Source organism: the organism of the source record quoted next, unplaced genomic scaffold (genome assembly GCF_019419815.1).
Source record: "Pyrus x bretschneideri cultivar Hongxiangsu unplaced genomic scaffold, Pyrus_bretschneideri_v1 Contig35, whole genome shotgun sequence".
Lineage (NCBI taxonomy): Eukaryota > Viridiplantae > Streptophyta > Magnoliopsida > Rosales > Rosaceae > Pyrus > Pyrus x bretschneideri.
This window is the reverse complement of record NW_025999668.1, coordinates 4,403,872-4,423,399: the sequence shown is the minus strand read 5'-3', so window position 1 is coordinate 4,423,399 and position 19,528 is coordinate 4,403,872. Positions and strand designations below refer to the sequence as shown.

At 40.1% G+C, this 19,528-nt stretch overlaps 1 protein-coding gene across 1 annotated transcript; it reads right to left on the bottom strand.

Moving 5' to 3' along the window:
• Positions 1-14,919: 14,919 nt before the first annotated feature.
• Positions 14,920-19,143, bottom strand: LOC103935302 (beta-glucosidase BoGH3B-like). The gene is made up of 9 exons (XM_048591677.1): positions 18,808-19,143; positions 18,510-18,714; positions 18,039-18,129; positions 17,218-17,363; positions 16,734-16,977; positions 16,462-16,566; positions 16,193-16,375; positions 15,828-16,029; positions 14,920-15,499 (listed from the first exon to the last, which is right to left on the bottom strand). The coding sequence occupies exons 1-9, from the start codon at positions 18,947-18,949 to the stop codon at positions 15,030-15,032; spliced, it is 1,788 nt and encodes a 595-aa protein (XP_048447634.1). The 5' UTR covers positions 18,950-19,143; the 3' UTR covers positions 14,920-15,029.
• Positions 19,144-19,528: the final 385 nt, after the last annotated feature.

Genomic DNA, 19,528 nt, shown 5'->3' with positions numbered 1-19,528 from the left:
ATTCAACAGCTTAGCTAGCAAACCTTCAACTTAGATGTAGGTTGGTAAAGGCAGTTCAGACCCGAAAGATAGCAGTACTAAGCTAGTTCGATGTTCTATATATGTTAGGTGCTCGTACTTCAGTGAGCTTCGGTGTTGAGAACGGTCATATAGACTATATATATAGTACTCAAACTTTGTGAAATTTTACTCTTACTACTGGCAAAACCTTAAACGGCTCAAAAAGTCAAAACGGGCTCATGTCTGCTGTCTCCGAATGCATGTCCCCATCAGTGTCTTCTATCTATTTGTTCCACACATGTTCTTACATTTAACAAAGAACTGGCACTGTTAAGTCATTAAAATATAATAAAAATTAAAAAAAATCTCGTATGCAGCCACTTAGTAATATGGGTTAGTGGTATTTCTCTTCATTTGTAAGTGAGATGTCTTAGGTATGATTCTCACCAAAGACGAATTTGAACCACATTATTGCTAACACATTGTGAGGCTAAGTCCACCCCTTCCCCCTTAGTGTAGATAATATCATTTGTTCAAAAACAAATTTTGTTTGTAACCCAGTTCACCACTGTGGAGCAAAAAACCTTGAAGATGACATGTGGATTTCTTTTTCGAAGCAAACAAGAATGCCCTCAATAAATGGGCAGGGTACACAAATATTCTCACGCACAATCCAATATCCCTGGAGGCTTGAGCATCAGATTGCGATACCTCCAAGCTCCCTACTAGCGACAAAGAAGATATGCCAAAGACATTAAAGATAAGAATAATTGCCAAATCTCATCTTTAATACTCTTCAACGGAGATGTCAAAAGATAAATGTCAAATATTAATTTGATAGCTAACGTGGCAATGATAGGTTTTCTCTTCCTTCAACCTATATGTTTTTTTGTTATAAATAATATCTGTAGAACCCATTTTTGAAAAAAAAAATAATTAAAATAAATTTTCAAGATCTATAATTGATGCATTAATAGGACCCACACAATAAAATGATTAAAAAAATATTTTACAACACATTTTCTCATATGTCAATCCACATATGATTGAGATATCAATTGGAGTTTATCCTACCTTCAAATTTGATTCCATGACATTCCACTTAGGATTTCACATCTTCTATGGAGATGGTCTAAGGAATCCTCATCACAATCAATCAAGGATGTTATGACACACCCCGACCTGGATTGTCCGCTAGGACTCTGAATCGAGCTGTGCTGGCCAACACCTGGAAGGTAACGAAGCCATAAACATGTGATAATGTAAACTATGAATAAATTTAAACCTAAAACTGCCTCAATATACGAGTGCATGGTGAGCGGGTATGGACCCATTCACAATACCGAGCATAAGTAAAGTATAGCAAGGTAAGATAACGATTATACCCTCATAAGAAGCCACTTGTACTAAGAAGTGCCACGAATCCTCGTCGATACGAAAACTTTACTACTAGAACCTGGAGGGGCGCAAAATAGAAAAATGAGAGTGGGTGAAAACAAGCTCTTCAAAACCATTTCATTTATCAAAGGTAATAACCCCTTGCTGTAAAAACATGTATAATTTCCCGGAAAATCATACTATGTAAGTATGAAATCAAAAGTATACTAACAGTAAATTCAGAAGTATACCACGACACATCATCTCATTAGCAATATAAATAATCATGTGCTTAATAACCCATACTAGCACGCAAGTCGGAGTCACCTATGGTGACCTGTACGACTGCACCTATATCTCATCAATCAATGCTAGCTTATAAGTCGGAGTCACCTATAGTGACCTGTACGACTCATCCATATCTCATCAATCAATGCTAGCACATAAATTGGAGCTAGCTCATAAGTCGGAGTCGCCTATAGTGACCTGTACGACTCATCCATATCTCATCAATCAATGCTAGCTCATAAGTCGGAGTCACCTATAGTGACCTGTACGACTCATCCATATCTCATCAATCAATGCTAGCACATAAGTCGGAGTTACCTATAGTGACCTGTACGACTCATCCATATCTCATCAATCAATGCTAGCTTATAAGTGGGAGTCATCTATAGTAACCTGTACGACTCATCCATATCTTATCAATCAATGCTAGCACATAAGTCAAAGTCACCAATAGTGACCTGTACGACTCATCCATATCTCATCAATCAATGCTAGCACATAAGTCGGAGTCACCTATAGTGACTTGTACGACTCATGGGCAACCTGTACAACAGTGTCGGAGTTGCCTATCATTGCAACCTATACGACAAGGTCGGAGTTGCCTAAAGCATAAATATAGTCATGTCATAACTCGATCATTTTAAGTAACACCATAAACTCACCTGAACTTACCTATGCGTCCTGTGTTCCTTTTCGCACTTCAAAGCATTCACGGTAATTACTTACAGGTTATATACATATGGATATGCCATGATGCAATCTAATACTCAACTATGTCATAGCATTTACCAATATATACATATATATAACATGGAAAAATATGAATAATCTGTAACGCCCTACTCCCGAACTATTTATTTCAGGAATAATTATTGGGAACAAGTCCAACTAAATATTAGTTTAATCAACTGTCATTACTTACGATTCTTTACTTCAATCTCTCAATTCCTCACACATTGATTTATGACCAACATTTAACCACCAAAACATAAGGTTAAATCTCACATTTTCCACCAATGTCCCTCACATTGCTCATGGCCAAATTAATGGCCAAAGAGGTATGCAATTTCACTAAATGGGTCGAGGCAAGATCATACGCCAAATTAATGGCCAAAGAGGTATGCAATTTCGTAGAGGAGAATATTGTGACCAGATTCAGCGTGCCAGAAACGATCATAATTGACAATGGCACCATATTCACGGCCGATAGGTTTAAGGAATACGCGGCAAGTCTGAATATCCGACTTGAGCAATCTACACCGTACTACCCTCAGGCAAACGGACAGGCCGAGGCAAGCAATAAACTGTTGATCGGCATCCTCGAAAAAACGGTAAGAGAAAAGCCTAGGTTGTGGCATTTGAAGTTAAATGAAGCATTATGGGCATACCGAACTTCACCCTGGTCGGCCACTGGAACCACTCCTTACGCGTTAGCTTATGAACACGACGCTATGTTACCGGTCGAGTTGAGTATAAACTCATTATGAGTAATCGAGCAGAGTAGTTTGTTCAGTGTCGAATATAGTCAAGCGATGCGACAAGAATTAGAAGACTTAGAAGAAAATTGAATCGACGCGGGTAATTTATTGATATCACAAAAGAAAATTGTTGAGCGAGCGTATAACCAGCGTGTAAGACAAAAAACGTTTGGCGAAGGAGAATTGGTTTGGCAAACGGTGTTGCCCGTCGGGATTAAAGACCCCTGATTTGGTAAATGGTCGTCGAATTGGGAAGGGCCATTCATCGTTCACAAAGTTCTCGGCAAAGGGGCATATTATCTCAGAGATCGGAAGGGTTCAGTTCACAAATTGCCAATTAATGGAAAGTTTTTAAAAAAGTACTATCCAATCACATGGGAAATGCAAGAGTAAAAGACCATTGTATTGATAGCAAAAGAACCATTGTATTGATAGTAAAAGACTATTGTATTGATAGCAAAAGAACCATTGTATTGATAGCAAAAGAACAAATACAAAGATAATTTCCTAGGGGGTCAAGGGGAGGAAAGTCTCGAGGGCAGCTTTTAGCTCCAGCCACTTTGCTTCTATCAAAATTATCTCAGCCTGCCTCGTTTTTCTGTTGAACTGCAGTTGCTGGATGTGCCGTGCGCCGGCAGCGAAGGGCGTCAGCCGAGCCTTGTTGGCCTCAAAGTCCTTCTCAAGCTCTGAAGCCGCAGCAGACCTTTGCCGTTGAAGGTCAAAAATTTGATGCTGGAGGTCAGAAATCTGGCGATCAAACTCGATCAGCTTCGCTTTCTTGGCTTTTATTGCCTCCATCTCCGCTCGGCCAGCCTCGTGCGCGACCTTGGCAGCTTTCAAGTCGTCCTCGGCCTATAGTGCTCGTTTAAAAATATTGAAGTGTTGCCGAGTCCGCTCCAGAAGGTCGGTGAGACACTCCCCAACGGAGTCAAGACCCTTGCATCGGAGAACTTGGGAGGCAGAGAGAGACAGGACTTCGTGCAGCCTCACGAAGGCTTGGGCCTCGGGCATGGTCCCCGCTGGTTCAGCAAGAGCAGCAGAGGAGCCGGCCTTACATGTCGTGCTCTGAAGAAGAGCGTCGAGCTCCATTTCCCACGAAGGCTGCACATAAAAAGAAAACTTTGTGAAGAAAAATAAGACGTCGTAATATAGTGCATGACAAAGGGATTGTTTTAGACCTGCTGAGAGGAGACTTCGGCCATGCCCTCTGGTCATTGCTTGAACCCAGGGAACTTAATGGTCGAGCCCAGTGCCTTAAACCGCTTCTCAATTCACGCGGCCGATGGAGGTTATCTACATTTGATGGCCACGACGGTGGCCAGGAAATATAGACAACGCCTGTTGGCGCATAAAATTGTCGGTGAAATGAACGTTCGGGCACCTGACATTTAATAGTTCTTTAAGAACATGTGTCATGATAAAATCAACGCAAAAGAAACAAGACTTACAAAGGCTGAAGAAACTTCTTGCGGAGGAATGGGGAGGTCTTCATCCTGCGGATGGATCGGTGTTTCGGCCGTTGCCTCAGGATCGGCCATGGGCCTCTTTCCGCGATCCGCCGTAGGGAGACGCGGTTGAGCGGTCGCCTCGACCACCGGAGGAGGACGGACGGGAGGAGAGTTGGCTGGTCGAGGGTGGCGCTCCAGCGGGACCTCTTCACTCTCGCTCTCGACGTCCTGAGAAAAAATTTCGTTACGACTAGAAGGCAAAAGAAACAAAAGGATAGAAGTAGAATTATACCTCTTCCAGAAAGACTGTCAGTCGTTGAATGGAGGTGCTTCGACAGGTGCAGCCGTCTCCCCCACAATAGGCGCCATGACCGGCTTTGAAGCTAGAGTTAATACGACGACTGGGTCGGCAGTGGCCTCAGGCAAAGAGACGTCTGGAGGAATCGGGTGTGTTGAAGCTGGGACAGCCGGGATAGAAGGAGAGCCGGCAGGAGCAGTTGTCCCTGTGGTGTCACTGGGAACAACATGAATCTCCCGGTCGCATTTCTTCGCCAATTTCTTGACGCGTTTGGAAGGACGAGGAGCGTCATCCTCCGGCTCGACTTCTCGATGAGGGCGTTTTTCGCCCTTACCACCGCGGCGACTGCTTCCACCTTCCTCGACACGCGAGCCCCTGAAATAGCAAAGTAATTAATAACCAAGGACAAGTAATTGAAATACAAAGGGCAGAAGGACAATATACCTTGGGTCGACTCCTTAGGTTGGGCCGAGGGCGCTGGTCTGGGCCGGTCGCCGAAGACTTTGTTCACCACGTCTTCGACCGAGGCGCCGAAGAAGTCGCAGGTGTACTCATCCTACTAGTCTCCAAAGGTTTCGGTACCCAAGGATTCAGGAACGGTCGGCCGAAGCTAAAATTTCTTGCACCGATCCTGAAACTCCTGCTCCGTTGTCTTGCATTCCCTCTCGGAAAAACCAGAAATGCGTCCTCGGCTCAGGAGGGAACGAGATGCGAGCAGGGGTACGGGGCAACCTTGGAGGTAGCCAAGCTGCCGGGCGACAAAGTGGGGATGGTAGACCTCCCAGCTGGCTCGGCGGGCATCGCAAGCAAGGGGGAGATCGCGAGCCAGTACGAATGACCCTAGTGCTGATGAAGGTCCGCATCCTCGGTCTCGGCCCACGCTGCCGTTGGGAGCCTGATCGAGATAGGGTACTCCTAGCGCCGGCACACCAGGAACTCGTCGTCTGAAAAGACGTCGAGGCTGAAGAAGTACTTAAGGACCTCGTCGGCCCGGTGAGGAGGAGCCGGTCGAGAGGCCAGTTAAGGGCCAAGGGCAGCCGAGCGCTGGAAAGCAGGGACCTCGGGCCGAAGAGTGGAAAAGTAGACCTACAGCCAGAGTTGGAAGACCTAGAGGGGTCCGTTCTGGTGCGGGTCAATTTTGTTGATGGTCGTCTCGGCCAAGCAGCGGAAGAGGTTGGCAAATATAGCCGGGCTGAGCGCCAAAGAGTGACCACTAGCCAGGGCCTGGGCCACCGGCATATTCTTGACCAGGCATTTGTTCAACCTGGTACAACAAATGAATTTGTTGTACCAGTAGAAGAGGAAGGCGTCGTGTTCTCCCTTCCTAAGGCTTTCCTCGCCTCAGTCGGTGAAGTGGAGGATGAGAGTTTTGTAGTTGAAGAAGTTCTTATGAAGCTTCTGAACTTTTTCTTTTGAAGGCTCCCGATCGCCTCGGCTGAGCGTTTCGACGGCCCGTTCGTCAAAAAACGCCTTTAGGTCGAGAAGAGAGGGGCATCCAGAAAAAGCGGTATCGATTGGGAGACCGGATGGAGAAGTCCCAAGGATAGCCGAGATGTCAAGGACTGTGGGGCCGGGAGAGCCGAAAGGAAAGATCATGGTGTTGGTGGCCGAACAACATAAATTCAGGGCCGCCATAAGCAGCTCCTTATCCATGGTAATCTCCATGGTCGAGAGCATGATGGCATCATAGATACCAAGGGCTTTCCACTCCTCGCCAAAGAATGCTCTCATTCGGTCGACCCAGGCGGCCCAGGCTGTGGTGGTCGAGGGCCAAGCTCCTTGAGGCCGAGCCAAGCACCATTTCGACCAGTCGAACCCCTGAAGTAGGGGTGTTAAGCATTGCTCCTTGAGAAGATTGGTGATGCACGACGGCACTGCATCTTTGAAGAGTGGGCCCAGAATCTGATGAGTGGTGGCCATGTCATTTTCGAAGCGTAGCGTCTTGATGGCGCTCCGATCGATGAAATCCTTGCACTTGTTGCACTCGTCGGAAATCTTTGAAATAAAGGAGGCCATTGGTAGAAAAGAGAGAAAGTGGTTTTGAAAAATGAGAGATTGTAAGAGGAAGAACTGGAAGGAGTTGCTTGAACAAACAGGAATGATAAAAGGAAGGTTTCGAAATTTCTGAAAGCGTGGGATGCGAATGGTAGAAGTTTGGGTATTTGTAGGCTTTTCAGAATGAAGATCAAACGTTTGGTATTCGAAAAGCACTGGTTCGAATTGGGGGGAAATTTAACCGCGAAAAGGGCCCAATCATTTCGGATATTTTGGGAACCTGCGAGGATAGGATCGAGGTTTTGAGGATCCAGGACGCACGATTGCATGCAGCTGCGGTTTTAATGCATTAATGAGGAAGAGACGCTTCAGTGGGTGCACGTTTTCGAGGCCCATGATTGAAAGCTGTTAAGATCGGCGGAGAATCGACACGTGGCTGTACGTTGGGGGTAACGAAGAGAGTGCAATCATGTCTCATAAATGTGCATAAGTAATGGTCATCAAGGGAAATAAAGTCCGAAAAGCAATAGGCGTTTCCGCTTCTTCAAGGTCGAGGCCCGACCAAAAGTTAACAGTCGGTGACCTCAGAAGCGAGGGGGCAATGTTTGGGCCCAAAATAATATTGTTGGGCCGAGCAGCAGTTGTGCTCAGCCCAAGGCTGTGTCAAATACTATGGGCCGAGTAATAAATCCCGGGCCAGTTGGCAGGGTCGGTCAAGTCCTATCCTAAGAAGTAGTCCAGATAAACAGAAAAGGTCGAGGAAGTCCTGGTGCGACCAGCATTCCCGACCGGCAAAGAATAAAGCCTCGAAAAAGGGGAAAGTTCAAAGTCCTAGTGGGAGTAGGCTTGTTCGAGGTAGAGTTGAAACGAGACAAGGACTCCCAATCCAGATAAGGATGCAATTCGGTCTCAGGGAATGGGGTGTTATAAATACAAGAAATCATGCAACAGAAAAGCCCCTTCAATTCAGCATACAATTGCCCTGCGCAAAACCTCTCAAATACCTTGAGATTTTTTCCTTTTCTTTTTCTGCCGACACACCTTCAGTTTGGATAAACAGCACTGTGGAGGCACCCGACGAGCACCTTCAATTTGGATAAACAGCACTGCTGCCGCAGAATCAGCCGACCGAGAAACACCTTCAGTTTGGATAAACAGCACTGCGTCGAGGCCGACCGGTTACCTATCTAAGTCTCGGCCGAGAAGGGTTTTCGAACCCTTGTTGGTAGAGGTCACCTTGCTAGCCTTCTCGGCATAGTTAGGCGTTACGAATTGTATTACTCGGCGTACTGGACGCCGAGTGATTTTATGATTGGATACTCGCAAGTAAGTTTCAGGGTCCGGCATTCCGACGGTCGAACTACATTTATCATCAAGACATACATCACATTTGAGTACCTGTGCCCATATAGTTTGGTCTCGATTCGACGTGCTTATACTCTTACGAATATAATCACAGTGACCGAATCAGGGTCCGATGATTTGTGAACTCCGCAGAATTAGTAGCCTTGTCTTCAGGCTATAGAACCCAGAGACCGTGAGTGTTCCTTCCTCGGTCGCAATCGCAAGATAGAGAAGTCAACGACTCGCTCAACGCGACATCAAAGAATTTTACTCCTCGGCCAAGCTCGGCCGACGAGTTGGCACGCCCCGTATTCAACCGAAGGACGTAGTTAGCTTATTAGTTACTCGGCCTGCGCGCCACGTAGGTTTTGTAATTTTTAGAGTCAACAAATTCATCTGATCTGACAGCCGAAAATTAGAAAGATATGTGAGAAGTAAAAAAGGATGTGATATCTTGTTTTAAAGGTATTTTAATACTTTCACATCAACTTTTGGTTATGATTATCGTAAACTTAAAATAGTGGCTATAATTTTGCATAATTCTAAATTTTGATTATTTTTCTAAATTTCCCAATTAAGATCTAAACAATCACTCATTTCAAATAAACTAACCTAGCCAATCCCCCAAACTTCGTGGGCGCGTTGCTGCCATGGTCTTGTGGTGCTCCAAGTAGAAATCCACTATTTACCGTTCCGATTCTGATCTTCTTAGAAAAGCATGTTTCGGTTTTTCTAGTATACAAGTGGTTCGCAACGCCTCAATCCGCATAAACAAAGATTATGCGATCAATTGTAATTTCAAATCCAATCTAATGCCATCCAATCCTTCTGAATCATCAAATCCAATCTAATGTCATCCATTCCTTCTGAATCATCATTGCATAATTTTAGGATATTGGTTGAAGGTTCAATGATGTTTGACGACATCATTTAGATTAACGATGTTGCCTTTCCGGGATGTGTGATGATATCTTGAGGAGGGGTTACAAAGAACGTAAGTGTTTTTTTGGTGGTATCGTGAAGGCGGTTGCGTCGGCGAACTAGGTTGTAAGACAAGGAGTTTTTATTTTGTTTTTAATGCAGGTAAAATTTTTTTACAAATTAAATGTTATGTCACTAATAAAAAAATAAACACGTTAATTAATTGAGTAATAATCTAATAATCAATAAACATTTCATTTAGTTTAATAAACATTAACAGTGTCAATGTTCTTTTAGTGAAAAGACACGTGCCCAAAAATAAGGTAAAAGAAATGAGGAGGGGAACATACGTTCGGAAACTGCAGACCCGCAAAGGCTTAAAGCCCAATAGCCCTTATTCGAGGTTTTTTTTATGTGGAATGCGTGCCTCAAAAGGCTCAAAAGTTAGAAAATTGTTGGGTGGGGGTAATCAAAACCCAAACGCCTTTATTTAACTTTTTCTTAATGATGATTATGCGTGGTTCTTCAATATTCCTGGTGACTGATTTATAAAAGTGAATCATTTATATTATTAAATTACATTGTTAATCAAATATAGTAGATAGATAGAGATTCGTAATGCTTTACCTTATCCGGCTATTTATTTTTACACAAATCAATGACTAAACAATCTCATTTCCTTAAGTTTTTGCACAGATAATCTTTACAAGTGATTAATAATATGAACAACTTTAAACATTAACATAAAATTTCGTGAATTGTTTAACATGAGATAGACAATGAATCCTCATGTCAAATACCAGTTACATCCATAACTTGGTACGATTTGCAAGTAGGTAATATTTTATCATACACTTCTAGAGTTCGTCAATATTCAATGAACTCAACCTCCTAGATGCACGCTTTTATGTATTCAAAGTCATCACCACAACTTCTATTTTTTTTTTAATTTATTATTATTAAGGGAGGGAATTGTCAAAAGACTCTCCACCCACGTGGAGTTGCACTTCCCCATGAAAGACCTAGAAAATTTGGTAGCGGGTGGAGAATTAATTGTGGAAGAGCAACTCCACGTGGGTGGAGAGTCCTTTGAGAATCACTTTGGAGGTGAGTCATTTTAGCATTTCTCTCGAAACTATTACAATAATTTAGGGGGTTTTTATCACAAATGATCCCTGAAATTGGTCTTCACCATCAAGATGGTTCTTGAAATTGAAAATCAATCAATGTAGTCTCTGAAAATAGGTGTCTCAAATCAATGTGATTCTTCCATCACAATTCTGTTAAAATTTTCGTTAAGTGCTGATGCGACTCATAAATGAGCCCACAAGATTTACGGGTTTTTTTATCACAAATAGTCCCTGAAATTGAAAATCAATGAATGTTGTCTTTGAAAATTGTTGTCGCAAATCAATATAATCCTTCGGCCACAATTTTGCGATTTTTTTTTTGTTATGTGCTGATGTGGGTTTAATAATTAATCTAAAAAGTTGTCTAAATACCTTCTTGCGCAATGAAATTTTTTTTCTTATAGTAGGACTTACTCCGAAGAGAAATCCCTTCCATAAATTTTCAAAGCACAAGGCTTAACCAAGGTCTAAGAGAGGGATTGGGAATAGTTTTCAACCAACAATAGACACATTTTGGTTATAACCACATTATCTCAAGGCAGACCTCGCCGTTCTTTGAGTCACTAGACCACCAAGGAAGTGCTGAACAAGCTCTCCAAGATTAAGGTTGTGAGGATGTTGATTGCCTAAATGTTAACGGTGATATCTCAGAAGTCGTTGCCAATTAGCCAAGTCATCACCAAAGGTGATCTCGATCCAGGTTTAATTTGGTCAAGGGTGTTGAAGTCTATAAAGGTGGGTGTATTGAGACTTTTTATTTTTTTTATTTTTTTATTTTTTTTAAAGAGAATAGACAGTGAAGGAGGCAGAGGAATGTGGACTATGATTGGAGGTGATTGTAGGATTGGGTTTTTGGGTTGACAACTTTTTATTAACTATTAAATTATTAAACCTAATTGTAATTTTATTTTTAATTTAATTAGACTTGTGTGATCTATTTATGTGTGACATTAACACATAACAAAATTTTTGACAAAATTGTGATGGAATGTCTACATTGATTTGGGAAACTTGATTGTGGGACTACATTGATCGATTTTCAATTTTGGGAATCATTTTGATGTCACGGGTCAATTTCAAGGATCATTTGTGAGAAAAAAGGATTTATGGGACCCATTTATGTGCCACATCAGCACTTAATGAAATTTTTAACAGAATTGTAATGGAAGGACCACATTGATTTGTGACACCTATTTTCAGGGACTACATTGATTGATTTTCATTTTCAATGACCATTTTGATAGTGAGTGTTAATTTCAGGGATAATTTGTGATAAAAACCCTAATTTAGGAGAAGTATGGAGTTTCAAACACGGGATGCTTGGGTAAAAACTCGTCACCGTATCCACTAGGATACTGGTTCACATGTAAATCAACACACGTTTGAGTCCGAGATTTAGTACTTAATACGACATAAACCGACCTTGATTTGCGAATTATTTTGTATTTAGTAAGGTTGTCCCTAGTATTTTTGCCTTCTTTTTTAGGCAAAACGTGGTGAAACCTGAATAATTTGGATATGGTTTTATTGTCAGGTTGGCTAGAGCCTGTGGAAGCTACATAAAGCAATATGAGTTTTGATTTGTAGAGTTATATATTTTGGACTTAATATGTTGTAATTTCACTTACACTAATCTTCTTGTTTCGCATGCGTGGTGATTTGACCAAGCATGGAAGGGAGGGAGGCTGGTGCTACTTTGGAGATGCCAGATGTTTCTTTATCAAAGGGGAGGAGCTGCATCTGCATGTAATTCAATAAAATTTGTGTATCTTGAAGCTTCTGTTTTGGTTTATCTGGGATGCCAAATTTTAGATGAAAAATTGCATCAGCTGAGGGTAAAAGTGTGTATTTTTAATCTCTAAGCCAAGGAGAAGCGTGTTATTCCACCCATTACTGCAGAGGTGGCTGGTACTCCTGCTTCAAAACTATTGGCGAACGAGAAAGGAGACCAAAAATAAAAACTATTCGCTAACATAGTGGCTAGTGCAGTTATGCGGTTACATGATAAACACGTTCAGGACTTTCATTGTCGCTCTCTTCTTCCACGTCGATCATATCATTTTCCATTGATCAGAAAATTGGGAGAAATCGTCTCAGAGCTTTGCAGGCCGACAATAAAGGTTTCGATGCCCGTTCTCTGTCTGTTAACCTAGGCTACAACAGCACAACCGCTGTTTGTTATGTTTTATGCCGAAAACTAATGTACTCACTTTTTTAATATTAGTTTTTTGATGTGGAATTTGGTTTTTTGTTTTCTTCTGTTTTTTGCTTTGACATGAGATTATTTATTTTGAAAGGTGAAGTTTGGGGGGTTTCTTTCAGATATCTTAATCATAGTGGCGCCAAAGTAAACACTTTTGAATTGACTAAACACTCATTTGAAAATATTTTTAAAATAACCTAAAACACTTTTGGAGAAAATATTGAGTTCGTAAAGCATTTAAAGTATTTCATAGTCAAGAAATACTTCAAGTTAGTTATTTATTCATAATTTACTTGCGTTTTACTAAGGATTGGTTCAAAAAATATATTCACTGAAAACGCTTTCAGTTAATTTAAAAGCACTTCCAAACAAGTCCTAAATCATTATTTAAAAAAAAAAAAAGTGACTAAATGCTAATAGCTCAAATAAAACTATTCTATAATAAATCCACCGGGACAAATCAAGTCGATTTTCATGAACAAAATTAACTGAACATGGAGGATTATCAAAGTAAAACTGTCTAAACCTAAATCAATGACGAAACGAGAAATAATCAGGAAATGAGACAAAATTTATAACAATAAAAGGCACCAACTTGTTTTCAGCTTACTTTTCAGAAACCAAATAAAAATGCCAACTTGTCTTTGTATAGCTAAAAATTATGTGTGAACAAAAATTGGGGGTTTTGAGTTAATTTCCAGGTTTGAAGCTATTAATAATCATACAAGTCGTCATCAATATTATTGTCGTGGTTTTCCGGATTCTCCCCCATCGTACCAGATCTAAAAGAAGACGTTACCCTAGAAAGTAATTCACTATTTCTCTATTCAACTTTGGTTAATATGATCGATACCTTACAAAAATGGAATCAATATTTTTTCAGGCCGTTTTGCCATAAATTGCTGATTTTCAAATGGGATACTACAAATATGCTTTGGGAGGGTTTACTAAGAACCCTATATTAACAGAGTTTTTGGAAGCTTCACACTAATCCAATAGTTCTATGGCAAGAGTTTCACTGTACATCAAATTTTCGTTCGGCAGTGTACAGTAATGTGTCTGAAACTTAACATGCAGTAAAATATGCTGTAGTGGCGTTTCTGTCATTGCTCAGAGTTGCATCTAGCTTGTAAAGTAGAACTACTCCTTGTTCGATGCATATTTTGGAGGTGCAACTCCTTGTTTTCTTGAAAAATTATGATCGGACCAAACCTTCTCGTTAGGCAAACGAATTATTACATTATGTTGTGTGGATAAATACATGAAATGCCCTGTAATGAGTTGTAAACGCGAATTTTCTGTGGCAAATCACATAGAACACATGTACAAACTAATATATGTATTAATGATAGTTTAGCGTTACAATATCTTATTACAAATTTGATCTTCATGATGCAAAGTGTTTGTGTAGGAAATGTTGATCTGAGACTCGTGATGACTTGATATTGGATGAACAGATGCCGCAAGGTTTTGGCTTGTGGCGATAGAAGAACTAACATGTATAATTGTGCTTGATGATTCTTCATGGGTGTGACGAAGAACGCACAGAGCTTTCTAAGTCTTCTGAGTGTTCAAGATTGTTTAAGGCTTGAGAGTTTGAGCGTCTGGGCGTGAGAATGAATTTTTGACCCCTTTCTTTATCTTGGAGCCACGTATTTATAGGCTCTCCAAGTCTTACCTATGACTTTGGCCTTGATTGTGAACTTGATTAATTGATGAAAGAGTAAAGACTTAATTTGTGACTTGGATCGTGATTTGACTCTATCTATTAATATTTGATTTAATCAAATAAAAATCATATATCAATCTTCCCCAATTTGGTATTTTCTTTTGTTTTAAATTTAAATTTATTAATTTGGTTAATTAAATTAAAATCAAATAATTTCTTAATTATTTTCCGCCAAGTATTGACACGTATCTCTCTTGATGACTCGTCAGATTTTGATGAGTCACATGCTAGGTGTACGATTTGTGAGACACACATGACACATGCCACATAAGTCTTGGCATGTCGAAACTTTAATGTGTTGATGAATATTTATTTCACCGAAATTTCATATGTCTACAAATTTCCTTATAAATTGCAATGAACTATAGGCTCGATTTCAAGTTGGAAGCATGATGCCAACTCTCAAGAGGTTTGTGTAAGGTAAATTATGAGAATGCGGAAAGAATCAAAGAGAAAAAAAATACACATAATGGAAATTATGAAATGTGTAAAGAAATTAAAGAAAGAAGGTAAATTAAAAAGTATCTCATTTCATCGTGACCGTTTGCTCTCAACAAATATAAAACTTGCATGAAGCTGAGATGCCAAGTCAGCAGGATATCAGATCAATCTCACTATTAGATCAACATGACATCTTTTGATTGGATTGCCCTACAAGTCTAACCGCATAACGGTCCAAGCAAAAATTTCCTCGGTGGTACGAAGACATTGGCATAAAAGAGGGTGCATTCATGAATAAATGTTACGCAAAAACCGGTGCAATAAACTCAGATTCAAACAATAAAACAACATTATCTTCAAATTCTTTGGTGCAAAGCTTACACCTTATTGTATGCCATCCCAAAGCCAAGAGGATATAAAGGGTCTGCAGCATGCATAGGCAGTTGTTCAACCCTTTTAAACCATGTCACCGGGAGTCTACCCTCGAAGTCAAAATCTCCAAAGATTGCATCTGCAATTCCCTCTCCTTCAGTACCAGGGAGCCAAGCAGCAACAAGAGCATCCATCTTTTCCAAGAGCCAGGGCTCTAAAACTAGGGGTCTTCCAGAAATTAGAATCGCCAAGACGGGAATTCTGTCAGCAATCGAGCTTATGACATCAGTTCCATTGAACGGGATCACAAGCTCTGAACTATAACCCCTGCATTCTGCATACGGAGCTTCACCAACGACCACAATCGCAAAAGAGATATCTTGACGTGCTAGGGTGTCTGCTGACGAATATTTCTCGTAAATTATTTCTGTATCATCTCCAACTGCCATCTTAATAGCTTCCAAGATGGTTGTCCCTAAACATGTACATGTGCTAATAAATTAGGGTAATAAAGGCAATGAGGGGATGTAACAATGTTGATTTACAATCTATCAATTTAAGGCCAAGATTATACTATCCGTTAAAAGTAGTAAAAGCCAGAATTCTTCAAGCGCAAGAAAACACAACTTCTATGTAGCCTGTAGTAATGGTTGAAGCCTTTGAACAATTCTGGGTTCGAAACTTGAGAATTTAAACTTTTTAAAAAGCGAAATCCTAGACTTTTAAGTCACACTGATCACAGTTAGTCTCTCAATTATAAAATAAATAAATAAATAAATGGATATGGCGACATGATTCCATACCGATTGTTATCTGGCCGCTGCTACCATATTTTGTAGCCGTCCATCCTCCACATTGATTTCCAAGATCATCGGCATGAGTTCCAGCAACAAGTATTCTTTTAGCATTTCTGTCTAATGGAAGAAAAGGTTTCATTGGGTCCTTTCCATTCTTCAATAGAACCAATGACCTGCGAACTGCTTCACGTGCTAGATCTCTGTGCAGCTGCACACAAGAATCTTTGAAGCAAAACTAATTCACTAGTACTAACTTGATTCGAACTAGTTTTGTCAGATGTTTACTGATCATGCACTTTCAAATGATAACAAGCAAAGCATGTGAATTTTCAAAAAGGAGAATGTAAGACATGCTGAGCCCAGAAGATTACCTTGCAACCAACTACGTCCTGTAAAGATTTATCAGCAAAGGGATGTTCGAAAACACCAGCAACAAACTTCACTCTCAGTATTCTTGCAACAGCATCATCTATCCTAGACATTGGTACCTCCCTGGATTCCACAAGATATATTAATTCCTCGATGAATTTTTCATATCTGAAAGGCACCATGACCTGCACACATACCTTCCCAATCAGACAATGTAAAGATCAAGGAAAGTGAAAAATTGTTTAGGCCTATAAGCTTGGAGTGTTTATACCATGTCTATTCCTGCATTAATGGCTAAGGAAATGCATAAACGATAGTCTGAACCTTCAGGTTCGCAAAGTTGGTCAATTCCTTCCCAGTCAGAAATCAAAATTCCCTGCAGCAACAGTAGACGTCAATGTTACATTTAATAACGGTCCCATTAAACTTTGAGACGAAAGAGAACTAGTCAAAACAAGACTAAATATTGTTGAGTATGGGTAGGTCTTCAGTGTTTAGCCTACCTTGCCAACAACAAACTATGTAGATCATATGGTTACCCACCTTAAAACCTATCTTATCTTTCAAGATTTCTGTAAGGAGAAAACGGTGACCATGTACTCTATCTCCATTCCAGCTGTTATAGGAAGCCATAATAGTACAAACTCCTTGAGAAATACAGTCCAGATAAGGTTTCATATGAATCCTCTCTAAATCGTCATAAGATAATACAGCATTCCCCTCATTTACACCTTTGTCTGTGCCCCCTTCTCCAACAAAATGCTTGGCAGATGCAATAGTGTTGTTGCTGAAATATAAAACGAATTAGGAAAAAGTTAATAATGTTTAAGATTATGGTAGGCATAAGAGTGAGTGTCAGAGTGAAGAAATGAACCTCAAACAATTCAATGTTTTTTCCTTATTCTTTGGAACAAAGATGATTTAAAACGTACAAGTGTGTAACTTATCAAACTCAGACAAAACGCTAAATGTTTCATGAAAAAGAAGCATGAATAAAAAACTATTGACTGATATAACTCCTCTCTACCTTCCCGCCATAAAAGGGTAGCCCTTCGGATGTCCTTGGGGAGGTTGCCCCTGCAAGCCTGAAACAATAGACGTCATCTTGCTTACAATTTCAGTATCTTCACTGTAACTCTCGTAGCATCTTCCCCATCTCGGATCCTTGCCTACCTATCAAAACTCTCGGAATCCGTTCAACTGAATTTCTTCATAAAGCCATCAAATTCATGCCTCATTATTTGGTATAATATATCTTAGGGTTTTTAGCCAAAATGGTCCTGAGATTTGCATAACTTCTCACTTTAGTCCTTGAGATTTGAAATAGATAGAATTGGTCCTGAGTTTGTCCACAATTAATCATTTTGGTCATTCCGCTAAAAATTTCCATAAAATAAGAATAAAATGACAAAAATACCCTCGATTTTGCTCAAATCATTTTGGCCTATTATTTATTAAATTGAGGGTAATTTTGTCATTTTGATCCTTATTTAACATAATTTTTCACCAAGGACCAAAATGATTGATGGTGGACAATCTTAGAGACCACTTATATTGATTTCAAATCTCATGAACCAAAGTGAGAAGTTATGCAAATTTTAATGACCATTTTGCCTAAGAAACCTATATCTTAAAATGCTCAATTTCAAAATTCATATATATTTGAAAATTAAAATCCAACTTCTAAGAACCAAATGGAGCCTTGAGTAAGTACTTTTTTTTTCTTTTAACAAAGCCTGAGTAAGTACTTATCTGTTGCAAATTGACAGTAAGTTCACAATTTGATAAACCACATCCTAAATAGAAAAACAGATAAACGTAATTAGTACATAATCCATAATGACTTACAGCCACACAGGGAGCGAAAGTATAGTGAAAACCACAAGCCCTGGTTTCAAGAGCAGTTGCCACACCAATCCTTCGTGCCAAATCTGCATCTCTATAACACAATTCAAAAGTTAAACGAGAGGAAATTGATGGAGGAGGAAGACTACCAAAGACTCATCTCTTTTCGTTTTGTTTCACCAAAAAATGATTCTGAGTCTACAATTCAGTAATTTAAATCAAACTATAATCACTACAAAGAAAATATTTTCTTAAAAAGAAAAGGAAGAGATTGATAACTTTAATTTGTTTTCTTTAAGTACGGAATTCACATTTTCAAGAGTACAAATTCAATTAATTTTGACACATCCTTTTAGTGAAAAATATTTTGTGGGTATGATAATCCGTTTGTTACAATAAACTCGGGTTATAACATGAGGGGATCAGTAGCACCACGTACAAATTTAAAACAAAAACGAATGACATAGTAAGTACCTGGTGGCGCCAAGGCCAACGTTGTGAGGGAATATAGTAGCACCATAAGAATTACCGTTGCCATGAACCGCATCAGTCCCATATATGAGGGGAATCCCAAGCCGCGACGTTAGCGCAGACCTCTGAAGCTCATCCACCATATCCGCCCACTCTGACGGCAAAGCCTTTTCACAGGGCACGTTGCCCAGACCACTGAATATACTCCCTGCCAACGCCATAACATAAAAGTCCTCCATCAATTACTACATGAAAAAAAATCGAAAGAAACAGAGAGAGAGAGAGAGAGAGAGATATATACCTATGGAGTGGTCTCTAATGGCAGCTGGAGTGGCGACCTGGCGCTCAATTTGGGTCATCTGGCCAACCTTTTCTTTCAAAGTCATACGAGATAGGAGTTGTTTGACACGAGCTTCAATGTGTTCTTCTACTACTTTCCCCATATTCAACAGCTTAGGTAGCAGACCTTCGACTTAGATGCAGGTGGGCAGTTCAAAGCTGAAAGATAGCTATACTAAACTAGTTCGATGTTCTACATATGCTAGGAGCTCGTACTTCATTGAGCTTCGGTGTTGGTATTCCCAGACCAGCTTACCCGTTGTATCCCTTTGGCTTATGAAATATATCGTTGCTTTCACAAAAGACTCTGAAATTTTAATACTACTGGGGAATCTTTAAAAGGCTCAAAAGTCAAGGTGGCAGTTCTGCTGTCTCCGAATGCATGTCCCCATTCGTGTCTTCTATCCAATTTTCCACACGTATTCTTATATTTAACAAAGCATTGACACTGTTAAGTCTTATTAAATTATTTTACAGCACATTTTTTTCAAATGTCAAATTTGACATATTAAATTCATATCTCAATTCACATAGGATTGATATATCGGTTGGTGCTTATTCCTACTTTAAAATTTGATTACCTGACATTCTATTTAAGATTTGACATCCTCTTTGGAGATGATTCAAGGAATCCTCATCACAATCATCAAGGATGCTACCAACATCATTCCAAGATATTATCT

Excerpts from the sequence above, each read along its gene's own strand:
- LOC103935302 (XM_048591677.1), bottom strand. The coding sequence starts at position 18,949 with ATGGGGAAAGTAGTAGAAGAACACATTGAAGCTCGTGTCAAACAACTC. Across the intron at positions 18,715-18,807 it reads CATTAGAGACCACTCCATAG|GGAGTATATTCAGTGGTCTG; the intron begins GTATATATCTCT and ends TGGCGTTGGCAG. Across the intron at positions 16,978-17,217 it reads TACCCTTTTATGGCGGGAAG|CAACAACACTATTGCATCTG; the intron begins GTAGAGAGGAGT and ends TTTATATTTCAG.